This window comes from Tenrec ecaudatus, chromosome 5, assembly GCF_050624435.1.
Source record: "Tenrec ecaudatus isolate mTenEca1 chromosome 5, mTenEca1.hap1, whole genome shotgun sequence".
In the NCBI taxonomy this organism is placed as follows: Eukaryota; Metazoa; Chordata; class Mammalia; order Afrosoricida; family Tenrecidae; genus Tenrec; species Tenrec ecaudatus.
The window spans coordinates 182,162,757-182,180,530 of NC_134534.1; the positions used below are offsets into that span (position 1 = coordinate 182,162,757).

The 17,774-nt window shown below is 47.1% G+C and overlaps 1 protein-coding gene across 2 annotated transcripts in view; it reads right to left on the reverse strand.

Annotated features, from left to right (window-relative positions):
- The window catches only part of SRGAP3 (SLIT-ROBO Rho GTPase activating protein 3), a 300,362-nt gene that overhangs the window by 63,431 nt on the left and 219,157 nt on the right, over positions 1-17,774 (reverse strand). For both annotated transcript variants that reach the window (XM_075550390.1, XM_075550392.1), the window contains exons 6-8: positions 9,482-9,610; positions 7,914-8,135; positions 6,233-6,334 (exon numbers count right to left, since the gene is read on the reverse strand). In XM_075550390.1, coding sequence (XP_075406505.1) covers positions 6,233-6,334; positions 7,914-8,135; positions 9,482-9,610 — 453 coding nt within the window. The remainder of the gene's footprint in view (positions 1-6,232; positions 6,335-7,913; positions 8,136-9,481; positions 9,611-17,774) is intronic.

Consider the following 17,774-nt stretch of genomic DNA (forward strand, 5'->3'; position numbering starts at 1 on the left):
GCAACACAATCAACCAGCTTGACCTCTGAGTTATTTACAGAAGGCTCCACAAGGGACTTCTCCAGCACATACTGCACACATCTTAGAATCTACCATGTGCCGGGCCCCAAAGCAAGCCTTAGCAAACGGAAACACACAGAGGCCACGCAAACCTCCTCAGACCACGGGGGCAAGAAACCCTGGAAATCAGGAGGAGAAAGAACAAGAACCTACAGGCAAATGCACGGAGACTCAGCACCACATTATTTTTAAAAGCCGAGGTGCTAGCCTAAATGAGAGATGACAGTAAGAGGTTCCGTGAAACAGGAATAGTTACTCGACGTACCCAAACCAATGGAGCACAGCAAAGCAGCTGTCAGAGAGTAATTTACAGCAACCAGTGCACACCTTGTTGTTTGTTTGCTTTAAAGGAGGAAACCATTTTCAACGTTTAACACAACACCTCCAACCATTAGACTAAGGACAACAGCCTATATCTTCCAACCACAGAAGAAAAGAAATCATACAAAGAAATGGAAAAACGAATTACCAACTTCATACGAAGAGGAAAAGAAAAGAACTTCTCATAAAGAACAAACGAGGAGGCCTTGCACGACCTGACCTCAAAACCAACCACAGAGTCACAGTAGTCAAAACCCGCGAGTATGGGTGTAATGACAGACACACAGACCAATGGGACAGCATAGACAATCCAGAAATAAAATCACCCTGCTACAGACAACTGATTTTCGACAAAGGACCGAGAAACATTTAATGGGAAGAGGTACATGGTTTAAGGTGTCTATCAGGGTTGTATTCTTTCACCACACTTGTGCAGTCTGTGTGCTGAGAGCATCAGCAGGGAAGCTGGCTTATCTGAAGAAGAATGTGACACCAGGATTGGAAGAAGGCTCATTAGCAACCTGCGATATGCAGATGACACATCCTTGCTCACTGAAAGTGAAGAAAATTTGAAGCACTTGCTAATGAGGATCAAGGATTGCAGCCTTCAGTGTGGATTACGAGTCAAGGTCAAGAAGACCCAAATCCTCACAACTGAACCGATAGATAACATCATGAAAAGTTGTCAGGATTTTATCTAGCTTGGATCCACAATCAATGCTCATGGAAGGAGCCATCAAGAGATCAAAAGACATGTTGCATTGGGTAAACTTGCTTTACAAGACTTCTTTACAAGAATTGAAAGCAAGGATGTTACTTTGAGGACTGTGGTGCACCTCACCCAAGCCAAGGCGTTTTCCATTGCCTCATATATATGAGGAAATTGGTCACCGAATAAAGTAGACCAAAGAAGAGCCAATGCATTGGAATGGTGGTGCTGGAGAAGAGTGTTGAAGTACCACGGACTGGTCAAAGAGCAAGCACGTCTGTCTTGGAAGAGGTATGACCAGAGTATTCCATAGAGCAGTGGTTCACAACCTGTGGCTCGCGACCCTTTTGAGGTTTGAACAACCCTTTCACAGGGGTCGCCTGATTTATAACGAGCGAAATTACAGGGATGAAGTAGCAACAAAAATAATTTTATGATTGGGTGGTCACTGCAACATGAACTGTATTAAAGGGTCGCGGCATTAGGAAGGTTGAGAACCACTGTCTTAGAGGCATGGATTCCCAGATTGTGTCCTATATATTTTGGACAGTTGTCAGGAGAGACCAGTCCCTGGAGAAAGACATCGTGCTTGGTAAAGGGAAGGGGCAACGAAAAAGAGGAAGGGCCTCAATGAGATGGACTGATACCGTGGCTGCAGCAATGGGCTCAGGCACAAGAACAACTGTGCAGATGGTGCACTGTGTTGTGCCCAGGGTTCCACCCTATGCACCCAACAATGACAACAATAGGAATGCCTTTGCTGGGCATACACCCCAGAGACAAGAGACAAATCACAAACAGAAGTATGCTCTCCCAAGTTCATTGCAGCATAGCTCACCATAGCAAGAAGGTGCAAAGAGTCCAAATGCCCATCAGTATAAGGGTGGATAAAAAAAATTGGGTACATATACACAATAGAATACTACATATCCCTAAAAATTCAGTGACGAAACACCTCGTGTTCTGGAGGGCTCTGGAAACCTTTACGCTGAGTGAAGTTAGTCTATTGTAAAAGGACAATACTGTCATGGTCCCCTACTAGAAGGATAAACACCAAGATGAAGGCAGGCTTCTGCTCCCAGGTCATGGATTTTCTGCTGAACCAGCTGTCTGCCCAGCAACGTGGTAGAGGGCCTGAGCAGCCCCCAGGAGGCACACGGCACCCTCTCCATCTGGATATCTTAAAAGCCCTTCTGACAGAGGCCACCTCACTTCAGCTGGGGCCACATTTCCAAGACAGTGAGAGAGGGAGATGACCATTTAATTGCGGCCATACAAAATGGGGCTCAGGTCGCCCCAAACCAACTGGAAACAACACAATTGTGCTTGCCACAAGTGAGAGATCCTGACGCTCTTGCTGCGCAAGAGCAAGGATCGCAGCCTTCGTTAAAAATTATAGCTCCATGTACAGAAAATCAAACCCTCCCAACCGGTAAACAGAGAAAAGACCGACGTTGCCAAAAATTTCATCTTGTTTGGACCCACAATCAGTTCTCATGGAAGAATCAGCCAAAAGATCCCGAACAGCACTGGATCCAACAAAGGAGAAACCTGGGGCACGAGACCTCCTGAAAGCGTTGAAGAGCAGGCATGTCACGCTGAAGACGCTCGTGCACTAACTCGTTTAGTTTAACAATGAATGGTTTTGTAATTCTGAATAAATGAAATTTTACTCATTTATAATTTGGAAAAGTTACCATTTTAGGAACTATACCGTCCAATTGATCTAATTATTGTAATTTGCTCTGACTTGTCATGCCCTTTAGCTTAGTTATAAAGCAAACAAAAAAGGAAACAAATAAAAATGTTTTTCTCATTGGATAAAAAGAAAAAAAAAAGATCCGGGGAGGGGAGCTTGCAAGTCTCAGAGAAGGCAAGTGCATTTCCGTTGGGAGAAAAATGGGAAGGATCCACCTCCCGACATTACATGGAACCCAAGGGGAGACCATGGCTGATACTGTGCTCCTAGTTGGGCACACTGGACCGAGATTCTATTGAGTCTCTCGTGACCCTGGCCTTGTGCTATAGACCACGAGGCTTTAGACCTGCGTTTCCAAGACAGGGTCCTTCACAGGCCACCCCAGAAGGACTCAACGTGGAGAGCCCACCTAGTGAACTTGCTCTCCCTCAACCTCGCTGTAGCCCTTGGACTTACGGCCGAAACTATGTGGTGTGAGATCAAGCAGGAGATAGCTGTACCTTGGGTAGAGAACTGGCAGTTACTTGCTCCTCAGTGCCCTTCTTGCTTTAGTAAGGCGGGTATGATCTCACTCTGGTAGGCCTGGTTCTGCCGCTGACCATGAATATTATTGAAAGCTTTGCCTTACCGTCACCCCCCACTGTGTGTAAATATTGTCCTGCCACGTCAGGATTTAATCTGCACAAATCAATAATTCATGTATCTCGGTTTGCAGCTAGCCTACTTGTGTAATCTCCTTTTATCAACTGTGTTTTAAACTCTTTACTACTAGCTAAATTAACAACACTATCAATAGAATGAACTTTTGCTCCTGGGAGATGGTGTCTCTAAGTGAACCAGAGACATCTGAAAACCATAGGTATATGAATGGATGTTGCGCTCGCACTTTATCCTAGTCCCAATCTAAGAGCAATGGGTTCTTGTGGCATGGTCCTGCTGAACACGTGCCCTCAGGAAGAGATCACTGAAGATATGGGTGCTAAGCAAAGTGTGGTGAAGAAACTAGATGATGCCTGGCTATCAAAAAAGAACAGTGTCTGGGGTCTTCAGGGCTGTCTCCAAACAAACAGCCATCCAAGTGAGGCAGCAATTAAGTCCACATGGGAGAAGCACAATTAGCCTGTGTGATCCAAGGATTATAAATAATACAATCCAAATCCCAAAGGGGGAATGGTATCATCACTCAAATCATGAAGGCTATGGATGACCCGCTGGAAGCCCCCCACCCATTTGTAGGATCCGCACACGGACTGAGCCTTTGGTGACTTCCCACTGGCCATAATCCAGGGTTGTAAATAGCTTGTAGTACATTAAAATGCAACATCTGCTTTGATTCCCATTTTGATACATCTCAAAGTTCTAGCAGTTAAAAAAAATGTGAAGGGGAACTACATGTGGATGAAGCCTCTGCTGAATTCCCTGTGAACATGGACCTGGGACATCAAGAACCTTGCTATCATACAGAACGCACTGGCAAGTAAGTTATGACAGACATGACTAAGGTTAAAATCTAACACCTTCTCATTGGATCTGATCTCCCTTTGACCCTAGCTTTTCATATTTCTGTTTGTTTGTTTTTCCAACTGGGGCTTTTCTCTATTTTATTAATGTTGTTAGCACTTCTGATTCTTTGTTTTGTATTTTTGTATGTCTTTCTGTGTATGAAATCCAGGATGGCTGCATCCACAGAAACAGTAACTGGATTAATGGTTCCTTAGGGTCTGGTTGGGGCGGTTGGGGGAAATGGAGAGCTAATTAAAAGGAGTAAAGCAAAAAAAAAAGTTCTAAAATTGATTGTTGGTTAGGATGGACAACAAACACTTCCTGATAGGATTGAACTACTGAAGTGAATAATATTTGGGTTATGCCCCCAATAAAACTGTTTAGAAACTAAATAAATGAAAAGAAAGCGTGAGGGAAGTAAAGGCTGAAGACGATTAGAGATGCAAGAAGACACTCAGTGCACAGGACCGATGGACCACACGAACCCAAAGCGACCGACCTGACACCAAGGCTTCCGCTGCTCGCTGCTCTGAATGGGGTCCCAAGAAGAGTGGGGGCAAGACTCAAAAGAACACAAAGGACCAGGTGCCCTGCTCTGCCGGAGACTCGTGGAGTTCTGTGGGAAACGAACACTGAGGGAAAGATGACGAGGACTGTGTTCCCTAACTTATCACAGAGGGAATCTGGTGTTCCACGGCAGGAAAGGCTCCGCTTTGGTAATTCAGAGGTAAAGTCCATGTACCTTGTCCTGCTTTAGACAGCGTTCCCAGATTCTCCCCTAGCAGCTGTGCTACCTGACAGCGAGCCCGTGGTTGAGTTGCTCTCCCTACAGAAGCAGACACCGTGTTGCTATCTCTTCCCACCTTGTCACCCAGCGCCCCTCATACCGTCCCCCGATGCTGGAATTAGGGTTCCTCATCTGTGAGCCCCTGGACTCCAGATTCCTGTAGATTCCACCCACCTGTGACACATGTAACGACTGAATATGCATGTCCTATGCTACCTATAAATGTCCCTAGATAGTAACTGGTCTCTCTCTTCTCTCCCACTTGCACATGGACCACCAAGAGGGGCTGAGGTGAGCATACTACCATGAAATGTGCCCGGTTCCAGTATTTCAGTCTCTCTCCTGTCCTCCCTATTCTCGATGATTTTGCTATGATCTTTATCGACCATAACCGTACAATCGTGCCTGTTGACCCTTCGGTTGTTAGAGGCTGGATTCCTCTAACAGAGCTCCCGGCACCTTGACACCAAGCCTGGACTGGAACTCACCCCTATGGTTCAACTTTCTGCTAAACCAAGGACAGGCTCTTGGGTCAACAATAACACCAGGAAGGTCTGCACTCCTTAGAAGCCCCAGGATAAATGCAGAGGGCTGGGAAAGGAGGCCAGTGACAACAGCATGTGCAGGGAGGATGTGGGGAGAGTGCGGTCACATCGTGGTGATGATCACCAAGGCCGCCAAGCAGAATGCCTATGAACCACTGAATGGAAAAATCAATTTGCTCTGTAAATGTTCATTCAGAATCACAATGAAAAGTCTAAAGAAGAGAGAAGGCGGCATCATTGACCATAGCCCCCCAAATCAGTAACCTAGGAATTAATCTAACTTTAACATGAAAGCCACCACTACCTCCCAGTTTGCCCCATTGGGTAGCTTGCATGTCGCTGTGATGCTGGAAACTGTCACTGGTATTCCAAGTACCAGCAGGGTCATGCACGGTGGACAGGTTTCCGCGGGCTTCCAGACTGAGTGCACTAGGAAGAAGGGCTGGGAGATTAGCAACTGCCAGTCATATTAATAGCAGAGGACGTTGTTTGCTATAGTGCCACAATTCCTTATGTGCTGCCTGGCGAGAGGGGCCTCCCCCGACCAACCCGGGCCAGGCCTTTGCGAGGAAATTATCTCTCCAGGGTGAGGGGAGGGGCGCACTCACCTCCTCATTCTCTATTCTGAGCGTGGCCAGTCTGGACTGCAGCTGGTGGTACCGCATGAGCAATTCCGTCTGGACGGGCTGCTGAGCGCTGACCTGGCAGACCTGCAGAAACAACAGCCCCGCCTACAGTGGCCCAGTGCCCTTGTCACCAGTGAGGAGCCGGGACAGGTCTAGCACTCCTGCTCCGGTCTACAGAGGCGGCGCTGGAGGCCCAGAGCGGTGGAGGGACTCGCCTCAGGCCACACAGTCAGTGGGTGACAAAGCCCGGGGAGGGCAGGGTCTTTTGTTCTTAAGGCCAGCCTTCTTGCCCTCATGGTGGTAGAGTCTCAGGTGGATTTACTAAGAGCTTCAGCAGCATCTGGTTCAGCGGGAGGTCAGGGGAGTGCAGCCTCCTTATGCAGGGGTGAGGGGTGCGCGAGGAGAAGAGCCGAGAAACCTCGAACCGTTACACCATCCACTCAACCCAGGGCCCTCTTACTGCATGTGGGCTGGGCTGGCCTACCTTCCTTCAGTCCCTCATCCCTCTCAGACCTGAGGTCACCAGGGACAGTGGGGTCCCATCGCTGATGCTTGTCATTTGCCACTAAGTAGACAACACCAAGAGCCTTGCCGCTGTATTGGGCTGCTAACCGCCACGTCAGCTGTTCAGAATCACCAGCTGGCACAAGGCGAGGGAGAAAGACCAGGCCTTCCCCTCCTGCAGCAGGTTCCAGTCTGAACAAGGGCCGGGCAGCTCTACCCTGTCCCGTGTGGAATGGACTTGATGGTAGGGAGTTTGGGTGCTGAAAGGCCACCCTGGTGGTGCAGGTGTTTAAAGCACTCAGCTACCAACCAAGAGGTCAAAGGTTTAAGTCCACCCAGGGGTGGTTGGGAAGAAAGGTCTAGCAACCGGTGTCTGAAACACTCAGCGTTTGAAGTGGCAGGGAGCACAGGTGGACAGGGACAGAGGTGGAGGTGCTGTGAGTTGGGAGAAGCTGGATAACAAGCAGTGTGGGCACACCCAAGCTGGGCAGTCAGCAGGGGCGTCATGAGAGCAGTCTTCAGGTCCGGACGATGAGGTGGAAGGTCTGAACACACGACAGGGGGAACGGCTCGGCCAGCGGTTCTCAACCTTCCTCACGCTGCGGCCCTTAATACAGCTCCTCATGGGGTGGTGACCCCCAACCATAACATTATTTTCATTGCTACTTCATCACTGTCATTTCGCTACTGCTATGAATCGGGCGACACCTGTAAAAGGGTCGTTTGATCCCCAAAGGGGTCACGACCCACAGGTTGAGAACTGCTGCTCTAAATAGAATGATTAATGGACAATCTGGCCTGGTGGAACCAACTCCAAATGCACTATCCTTCTCACAACACATCGGCTTTTTTGGGGTCCCGCCATGTATATGTGCCCCAACAATGAGCCCAGGATACCAAGAATCACGAAACCGGCACATGACTGAGCAATGTTTTCTTCTGCTACACACGGGGCTCCTGAATTGGCATGAAGAGCAACAAGGCCCTATCAGGCTGCAGGTGGGAGACGGGTCAGCAAGGTTGGCCCAAGGTTAGTAATAAACGCTCAGGCCTCTGAGGGAAACATCTGCCTGCGATGTTCACCTCCCACCCGCGACCCAGGGCCACACCAGAACAGGCGGGAACAGGTGTAGTACAGGGAGTCCTGGGAGAAGCCTACCTCGTCCCCCATGTGGGGCTGGAATTCGAACTTGAGTGGCGGGCAGAAGACCTGGTTGCACATGTCCATGACGGTGTGCTTGTCGCTCCTCGAGTCCAGGTTGTCCACCGCGTTCTCGATGACATCCAGCCCCTCGTGACGGGAGGTTTCCAGGTTGTATTCAGCCGAGAGGTAGGTCCGGAAGGTTCGGGCCAGGCTGGCATGAAAGCCCAAGTCACAGCACTTAGAGAGAGATGTCAGAGCTGAGAGTGAGAGTCTGGCCTGGAGGTGCTGACCACCAGCGCTGACATTGCCATCCCAGGGAGTTAGGGTGTCTCCCGCCCCACAGCCGCGGGCCCCAGTGCACTCTGAAATCAACCGCACAGCACCCCAAAGCCCTTACAGGGCGTTGGGGATTCTCATGTGGGCAATGGTAGAGCTTCTTCAGGATCCCCTCCCCCACCTCCATCCTCTTTTTCCTACTCCCTAGGTTTCACACTAGCAGTTGCTCTGCCTGGAATACTCCTAGCCTCTGCTGTCTCAATGATCTTCCTTCATTGAGTGATCTTAGTTCAGAGGCCGCTTACTTCAGGAAGCCTTCCCTGAGTCCTCTCCGGCCAACCTGTAGTCCCTGTGTCCCTTCATCCCCTCCCTGTGACTCCTACAACTCTGCATTGGGGTGACCTGTCAATGCATCCCCTGGAGAGTTGGTCCCAGCAGGGCAGACCTGCAGACTCTGCCTAAGGCTGTCCCCAGCTCATGCAGCAGTAGGTGATGCATAAATATTTGGCAGATGAATCAAAGAGAGGTTGGATGTTTCAAAAAGAAAGTGAAAGGGCAGGAAGGAGGAGGAGTCTGAGCATTTAGAGGGCAGGGCAGGGATGGGGATCAGGTGCTCGCTCCCCTCTGCAGGGATGGGGAAGGCAATGGCTTTCCAAGTTCCCCAGGAGATAGGCCAGGGTCAGAGGACAAGGGTCCATTGGCCAGCCTTGAGCCTGTGCTGGCCACCTACCAGGCAGAGCTCGGTCTACCTGGGAAGGGGAAGACTAACAGTCCTGGCTCCCACCTTCGTGCCACAACGCCTTCTCACTCCAAGCATGGTTGTTCCTACAGCGTGCCCAGCACAGCTGGCACAGAGGGGCAGTGTCCTCTCCACACTTGCCACACCACCCGGTTTCTCCCGAGGTAAGGCCCGTGTGTGAAACGAATCTGTATGGTTCTGCCTCGTGTGATAAGTGCTTTCAGGAGTGCGTGTGTCAAAGCAGCCAAGCAACTAGGCGCAGGGCGGAGGAACATGAACATATACATAGATCGCTCCTGTGCCATCCGGGGAAGCGACTGTGACTCGCCTCTGTACTCGGCAAGGGTCTCTGTCGAGGAGGGACTCGGGAAATATATGGGCAAGACATGTTGCCCGACACAGCCATGCAGGGCACCACCTCCCACCCACAGAGGGCAGCTATGAGGTATGACTCATCTCCCAGGCCCCTCATGCTCCCTGCCATTCCTCTCCAGCAGGGCCACCCAGAATGTTAGCCAAGGACAAAGACGAGCCCCTCCTCCAGTCGCAGACTCCCCAGAGTGCTCACATCGATCAGATCAGAGACGTCGTGGATGTAGTATTTGCTTATAGCTGCATTGGCAGCGGCCAGGTTCAACAAGTAGTCATTCCGGGCCTTGGTGCATTTCAGCTTGTTTTCGGAGTACTTTGCCTGCCTCTGGAAGAAGAAAGGGGCAGAAAGGAGTGATTTTCTTTATGATGGCCGCCTGGGAGTCCATCCCATGCAGCCTGCAATGTCTCTCGAGGTGAGGTATGTAACCGTTCAAGCGCTGTCCTCAAAACGCTTACCTCACCTCACACATACGCAGCCAACATTGACTGGCCAACAACTGCCATTGGCAGATTCCTTGCCTGTGGATCACATTACTCCTCTCTGGCATTCACCCCACGTGTCATAAATAGATTGGAGAATTCCTTCCCTTGGAGGCCAGAAAGGCCTTCCAAAACCATTTAACACAGCACCCCTGAGAGCTGAATCCCATGGGTCAGAGTGGATGGCAAGGTCGAACCTTTTGTGATTCTTGCTCTGAGCCCATTGTTACAGATTGAATTGTGTCACTCAAAAAAATCCAAAAACCATGTGTTGAAATTCCAATCTGAGAGTGTGATGTGAAGTAATGACTTTCCATAATGCAGTCTAGTGCAATGGAATCAATCTAGCAGAGGTCATGTCCATGTAGGGTGGGTCCTAAACCCAATCACTTCTGAGTTACATACAGAGAACCACAGCCTCAGAGACATGCACGCCCGGAAGGAAGAAGACAGAAGCCGTGTGGAGATTGTTAACAAGCCAAGGTAACCGGCGAGAGTAGCAACAAAAGAGGAATGGGCACAGCCAAGACACTGATTTGGCGTCAAGAAGATTGAGAAAATGAATGTGCATTCTTTAAAGCTGCCCATGCCTGGTATCTCTGTTGTAGCAGCAGTAGGAGACTAAGACAGTCATGGACAAAGGGCGCGGGAGCAGAGAGGAGGGAACACACAATTCTGTTGTGGTGGCTGGAGAATCTGCAGAAGCACCCTGCCAGGGTGGGCCAGGGCACAAATAGATTTCTGTTCAGCACCACTGTGTCTAATTCTACTACTGATGCTGGCCTTTACAGCCCACCACGACTGACCTTTAGTGACCTCTGCAGAAGAATCCTATCTCCCTCAGACCCACCCTTATTAGTCCAGTTCTAGTCTCCTTGTCGATGTGCAAGAGGTCCGGTTCATTACCACATCAAGGCCACCAGACTTGCCACGGTGCTCCTGCCTGACACATGCTCTTCCAAATCCCTACACCTTGTGCCTTCAAGCATACTGACCTTTGAGGACTAACCAACCAGTCAAACTCACTGCCATTGAGTCAGTTCTGACTCATAGTGGGCCAGATAGCATTGTGGTTGTGAGTTGGGCTGCTAATCACAAAGTCAGCAGTTCAAAACCACCAACCGCTCCTTGGGAGAAAGATAGGCTTTTTACTCTCATAAAGAGTTACAGGCGATGCACCTACCATGATGCAGCCCTGGAAGCTGGAAAAACCACACGGAGACCCCTGCCAGTGCTGAGACCCCTGCCAGAAGCTTACAATGCCACTGGATCCAAAGACTTTCTATCCCGTGGCCTGATATTTTCCTGCATTGAGCATCATTGCATGTATTTTGTGAGTCTGAAGAGGACTTTATAGTTTGGTTTCAGACAGTGGGCTAATATTGGACTTAATGGGCATGGAATGGACTGGGTTGGGATACTTTCTTAATGTACAGTTACCCTTTGTATAAAACTCTCTTTTATACAAAAAAAAAAAAGAGTTACAGGCTCAGAAACCATTGGGGAATTTCTACTTGGTCCTATCAGGTTGCTGTGAGTATGAGTTTGAGCACAATTTTTTTTAAATCATTCTATTGGGGGCTCATACGACTCTTTCACAATCCATCCATCTATTGTGTCAAGTACATTTGTATCTATCATCATTTTCAAAATATTTTCTTTCTACTTAAGCCCTTGGTATCAGCTCCTCATTTCCCCCCTCCAAACTGCCCTTGTCATGAACCCTTGATAATTTATAAATTATTATAATTTTTTCATGTCTTACACTGACAAATGTCCTCTTTCACCCACTTTTCTGTTGTCCATTCCCCTGGGAGAGGGTTATATGTAGATCATTGTGATTGATTTCCCCTTCCTCCCCCCACCTTCCCCTTACCCTTCTGGTATTGCTACTCTATTATTGGTCCTGAGGAGTTTATCTGTCCTGGATTCTCTGTTTCCAGTTCTTATCTTTACCAGCATACATGCTCTGTCTAGCCAGATTTGTAAGGTAGAATTGGGGTCATGATAGTGGGAGAGGTAAGCAAGAATTAGAGGAAAGTTGTGTCTTTCATCATTGCTATACTGCACCCTGACTGACTCATCTCTTCCTTGTGACCCTTCTGTAAGTGGATGTCCAATTGGATTTTGGGTCTCTACTCTATACTCCCCCTAATTCACACTGATGATTTTTTGGTCTGGGTCTTTGATGCCTGATCTCATTGACACCTCATGATCACACTGGCTGGTGTACTTTTTCCACTTGGACTTTGTTGCTTCTCAGTTAGATGGCCACTTGCTTACCTTCAAGCCTTTAAGACCCCAGGCACTATATCTTTTGATAGCTGGGCACCATCAGCTTTCTTCACCACATTTGCTTATGCACCTATTTTTCCTTCAGTGATCATGTCAGGAAGTTGAGCATCACAGAATGTAAGGTTATTAGAACAAAATGTTCTTGCATTGAGGGAGTACTTGAGTAGAGGCCCAATGTCCATCTGCTACCTTGATACTTAACATATAAATATGTGTACATAGATCTATTTCCCTATCATTATCTACTTGCATATGTACATGCCTGAATTTAGACTTCTGTAAATGCCCTTTGTCTCCTAGTTCTTCCCTCTATTTCCTTTATGCTAGAAGACAATCTTAACTGAAACACTCTTCTCTGCATTCACCCCAGGGAGCATGAATCAATTAGAGACTTCCTTCCCTTTGAGCTCACACAAGGTCTACAAATATTCCTTCCCTTTCCTACCTTGCTTTCTACTCCTTATCCTGCTCTGTTGGTCTTCATGTGCAATTTCCATGATGTAAAAGTGTGTTTGCTAACTTTTTGTTCCCTTGTTGCTTATTTCTCCCAGTAGAAAGCAAGTTCTGTGACCCCAAGGACTTGATCTGACTTGATCTGCCTCTGCAGAACCCAGAAGAGCCCAGCACAGGTTGGTATAGGCATACCTTGACATTACAGGTTCAATTCCAGACCACCACAATGAAGTGAATATTGCATCTAAAAGTTACGTTTACACTACACACTGTAGTCTATTAAGTGAAGTTTGGAAAAGTTTGAAACACTGTGAGAATCACCAAATTCTGTGAAATGGGCACACGCTCTTGGAGGCATGATGGCAATAGACGTATTTGACATAGAACGACCACAGACGCAGTCTCTCCTCTGTGAAGCACACCAGAATGAGGCAGGTCTGCATTGACTGCGTTTTCCTGGCTGAAGGCTGGTGGATGGAGAGGAGATGGGAGGGCTGACTGGATGTGAGTGGGAGGGAGAGGCAGGCCGAGGCCACAGGAGATGTCATTCCGGCTAGCATAACTGCCTTGCTGGGAGCTTACTGCTGTGCAGGGCCAACCAAGGGAGGAGGGAGTAAAGAGTAAGTGGACTGGATGGCTGTCCTCCTGCGCATTTCAGACTGATGAGCTCCCCTGATGGGTACAGGGAGCAGTTTTGAACCAGTAGGAAGTGAGTGGATTCCAACTCACGGGGAGCCCCCATGTGTCAGAGTATCACTGTCCCATAGGGTTTCCGTTGTTTGTTTTCGTTTGTGTTTTGTGGGGGGTTTGTTTGCTGAGAGCACACACTGCAAAACACACACCAGGTCCACCAGCTAGTGACACTGATTACATTCTTTACCTTGTGCGCCATCCCACCCTACTTTTCCGAATGATTTCTCCTTTGTGAACAAACTCACTGTCCCCTACGCTTCCTAGCTAAACTCTTGAATTGCCGTTGTAAACTTTAACCATAAATTCATAGTTCGGAAAGAAGCATAGTATTTAGCACAGACTTATATTTTAAACTGGTGAATCTTAACTATTATTCAATTTTAAGGTATCTCCTGGGGGTAGTTCTGGTTTAAGGTTTACAAAGTATCTCAGAGCAATAGTGTCAGGGACCCATGCAATCTTCAAGAAACACTGCAGCCTATGAGAAATTGGAGTTCTGTTCTGCATTTTCTTCCTTTTGATCTTATTTCTACATAAATTAATTTATTTAAAAAGGTCCAGTCATGGTAGCCAGGTCCCATCGAGTTCTGGACTCGTGGCAAAGGTACGTTCGTAGAGGTTGTTAGACACACATTCCATAACTTCCTCCTCATCCTGACTCCCCTGTCTTTCTCTATGGTTCCAGGCAAATGGATGTCAACTGCTGTGCTTTGGATGGTTGCTTTTAAGTTTTTAAAACCGCCAACTCTATGCAGGGAATTAGAAAGTAGAAGAAAATACTAAGCACATTATTCCAACATTCCAGGGCAGTCAACTGGAATAGTCCATAAAACTGTGACCAGAAACCTCAGACTAAGGAATTAGATCCTAAGTGACACTTGGTTGCACATGAGAAGCCTCAGCAGCTAGTCTTCTTTCTGCTGTTGTTGTAAACATATCTGTCACACCACTCTTGCTGATTCAACTTCTTTCAGGTGTATCACTTATTCACAGCAATTACCAGAATCATCAACTGGGCAAGCCTCCCCTGCATCAAAGGGATAATTCTATTATTGTTAACCTTCACGCCTTCCTCCCCTGTGATAACCGTGAGCAAACTGTTTTCTTGTCTTTTGATACACGGGAAGGTGTCCGATGTTTGTCCTTTTGTGGTTGACTTATTTCACTCAGCATAATGTTCTCCAGCTCCACCCATGAATCAAGACCTCCTTTCTAGTACTTGCTGGGTAGTATTCCATTGTATTCGGTGGATAAACATTTTGTTTATCCACGCATATGTTAGTGGCATGTAGGCTGTTTCCAGATTTGGGTTGTTGTGAATCAGCCTCTGGGGAAGACTGGTCTTCAAATCTCTTTTTAACCCTCTGCTTATAAATCTTCTAGGTGTCCTTGGAGTGAAACAACCGAGTCATCGAGTGCTTTTACAAAAAGATTTTGTTATACACATTTGACATTTTGGTGGTGAATGGAGTTAAGGTTGCAGATCAGATACATTTTTCATTCACTAACTCCTATGCATGTGGTTTCATGTTGCGGATTGCAATCCCTTCCCTGGACTATCACTTCTCCTGCTTCCTCCCTGTGCCACCTGCTTCCATTCCTCCTCCTTTCCCTGCCCTTCTGAAATGCTGTCCGTTGGACCTCAGACGGTTGATTAGTCCAAGGAGCATGTCCTCCTTAGGGTTTCTGTTCCCCGTATAGACCTGTCTACTGCTTGGCCAAAATGGAGCCATGGGATCAGCTCATTTCCAGACCTGAAGGGTGACTAAGGACCCTAGTCTAGATGGTTCCATCAGTAAGTCCCATTTGTTGTGATTTTGATTTTATCCCACATCTCCCACCACTACATCCAGACCTTACGTAAGACCCTGCGGAGCGATTGGTGAGGTAGCTGGACACGTCTGGTGTCAGGGTCACAGTGCCTAATCTTCAAGTGGTCTATTAAGTTCATTGAACTAAGTATTTCTATGTGTCTTCAGTTTTCTTCACTCTTCTTTCCTCTTGATAGGCAGAGGTCGATAGGTACTCCTTAGATGGCTACTTGTGAGCTTTTTTCTTTTTCAAAGATGATTTTATTGGGGGCTCTTACAGACCTTAGAACAATCCAGACATCAATTGTATCAAGCACATTTGTACACATGCTGCCATCATTCTTTTCTAAACATTTACTTTCTATTTGAGTCCTTGGTATCAGCTCCTCTTTTCCCTCCCTCCCCCTCCCACCCCCATGACCCCTTGATGAACTATAAATTATTATTCTTTTCATATCTTACACCAACCATTGTCTCCTTTTGCCCATGGTTGCTGCTATTCATCCCCCTGGAGGGGTGTGTGTGTGTGTGTGTGTGTGTGTGTGTGTGTGTGTGTGTGTGTGTGAATCATTGTGATCGGTTCCCCCTTCTTCCCCTCCTCTCCTCACCTTCCCCCTACCCTCCTTGTATCGCCACTCCCATTTCTGTTCCTGAAGGGTTTATCTGACCTGGATTCCATGTGTCCTGAGCTCTTTTCTGCACCAGTGCACATGCTCTGGTCTAGCTCATACTCATGAGATTTTGAGACCCAAGTTCTTACTAAGTAGGAGGTAGAACATTTGTCTTTGTGGCCTAGGTTATGCCAGCTGGTCTGCTCCCCCAAGGGGTCCTGGTCCTCAGCCGCAGGCTCCCTGACTCATCCCCTCAAACTGTTATGTATAAGCAGCTTTTATTAGTCTGTCCCACCACATTTACTGAAACATTTGCACAGATACACATGTATACAAATCTACACATGCCTGTGGGTATAATCCCAATTCCTCACCCATACTCATTCAGCCTGCATGTCTATCCATAAGGAAACAGGTTTACTGTGAGCATAGTGATATTATCTGATCACATGCAGCATTGTACTTCAAGAACAACCTTAATTTTATTATTTTTTAATGTTTTGAGCTGATGGATGCAAGGCTGTTCCTTCTGCATTTGTCATTCTCATCACTGCCAGTCCATCACAGCTCACCGTGGCTGTTCATTGTTGGATGCCACTGGGTCAGGTGTAAGCCATGGCCACCCTATGCACCACAAAGCAAAACTCGGCTTGGCCCTGCGCCTGCCTTGCACTTCTTCCTAGGCTGAGGCACTGTGGCCTTCCTCTTTCATCCCTGCTCCACTTCACCATGCATGCCGTCTTTCTCCAGGGACTGGTCTCTCCAGAAAATATGTCCAAAGTATGTTAGACAAAGTCTTGTTATCCTGGCCTCTAAGGAGCCTCTGGCCATACTTCTTCCAAGACAGAGCAGTTTGTCCTTTTAGCAGTCCAGGCACTTTCAATATTCTTCTCCAAAACTATAATTCAAATGCATCATTCTCCTTCAGACTTCCTCATTCCATGTCCAACTTTTGCACACATATAAGGCAATGGAAACTACCCTGGGTCGGGAGCATCACAGTGCTCAAAGTAATATCCTTCCTTTCCAGTACTCTAAAGAGGTCTTGTGAAGCACATTAAACCTAACACAATGTGTTGTTTGATTTCTTGACTGCTGCTTCCTTCCATGAGCACTGGTTGCAGATCCAAGCAAGATAAAATCCTTGACGACGTCAAACGTCTCCCCACTTATCATAAGGTTACCTGTTGGTCCACTTGTGAGGGCTGTGGTCCTCTTGTCTCTGAGTTGTGATCCACACTGAAGGCTGCCATCCTTGATCTTCATCAGCCCTCCTCACTTTCAGCGAGCAAGGTTGTGTCATCTGTCTTTTTAATGACCTTTTTCTTTCTTTGTGAATGAGGTTCTTGGTGTCTTTCCATAGCTCAGCAGGTCTTCTGTCATCATTGTTCAATGTGTTAAATATACTCTTGAAATTCAGGTGCGATAGACTCAAGGTCATATTTTGGCTCTCATGGATTTGTTTTCATTTTATCTTGAACGTACATATGAGCACTTGATGGTCTGTTCCACAGTAAGCCCCTGGTCTGGTTTGTTACTGATACTGAGCTACTCCATCATGTCTTCCCACAGATGTAGTCAATTTGATTTCTGTGTATTCCACCTGGAGAAGTTCATGTGTGTACTCATCTTTTGTGTTATTAAAAAGGTATTTGCTTTAAATAAGGCATTGGTTTTGCCAAATTCCATCATTCAATCTCTAGCTTAATTTCTATCACCAAGGATCATATCTTTCAACAACTATTCTTTGCTCTTTGTCTCCAACTTTTGCATCTCAGTCACCAATAATTATCAAAGCAACATGAATGAATGCATGTTTCATCAATTTCTGATTAAAGTCATTGGTATACTTCTTCAGTTTCTTCATCACTCCCTTTTGCGATTGGTGCATAAATTTGAACTATAGTTACATTGGTTGTATTTCCTTGAAGGTAAATAGATGCAATCTCAGCACAGACCACATTGTACTTCATCGTGGATTTGACAATGTCCCTTTCACCATGAATGGCACACCATTCCTCTTGACTGTGTTATTCCCGCCATAGTAAATCATATGATCTTCTGATTCAAAGTGGCCGGTATCATCCGTTTCAGGCCACCAATGCCTAGGCTATGGATTTTTATGTTCCGTTTCATATTTGACCAT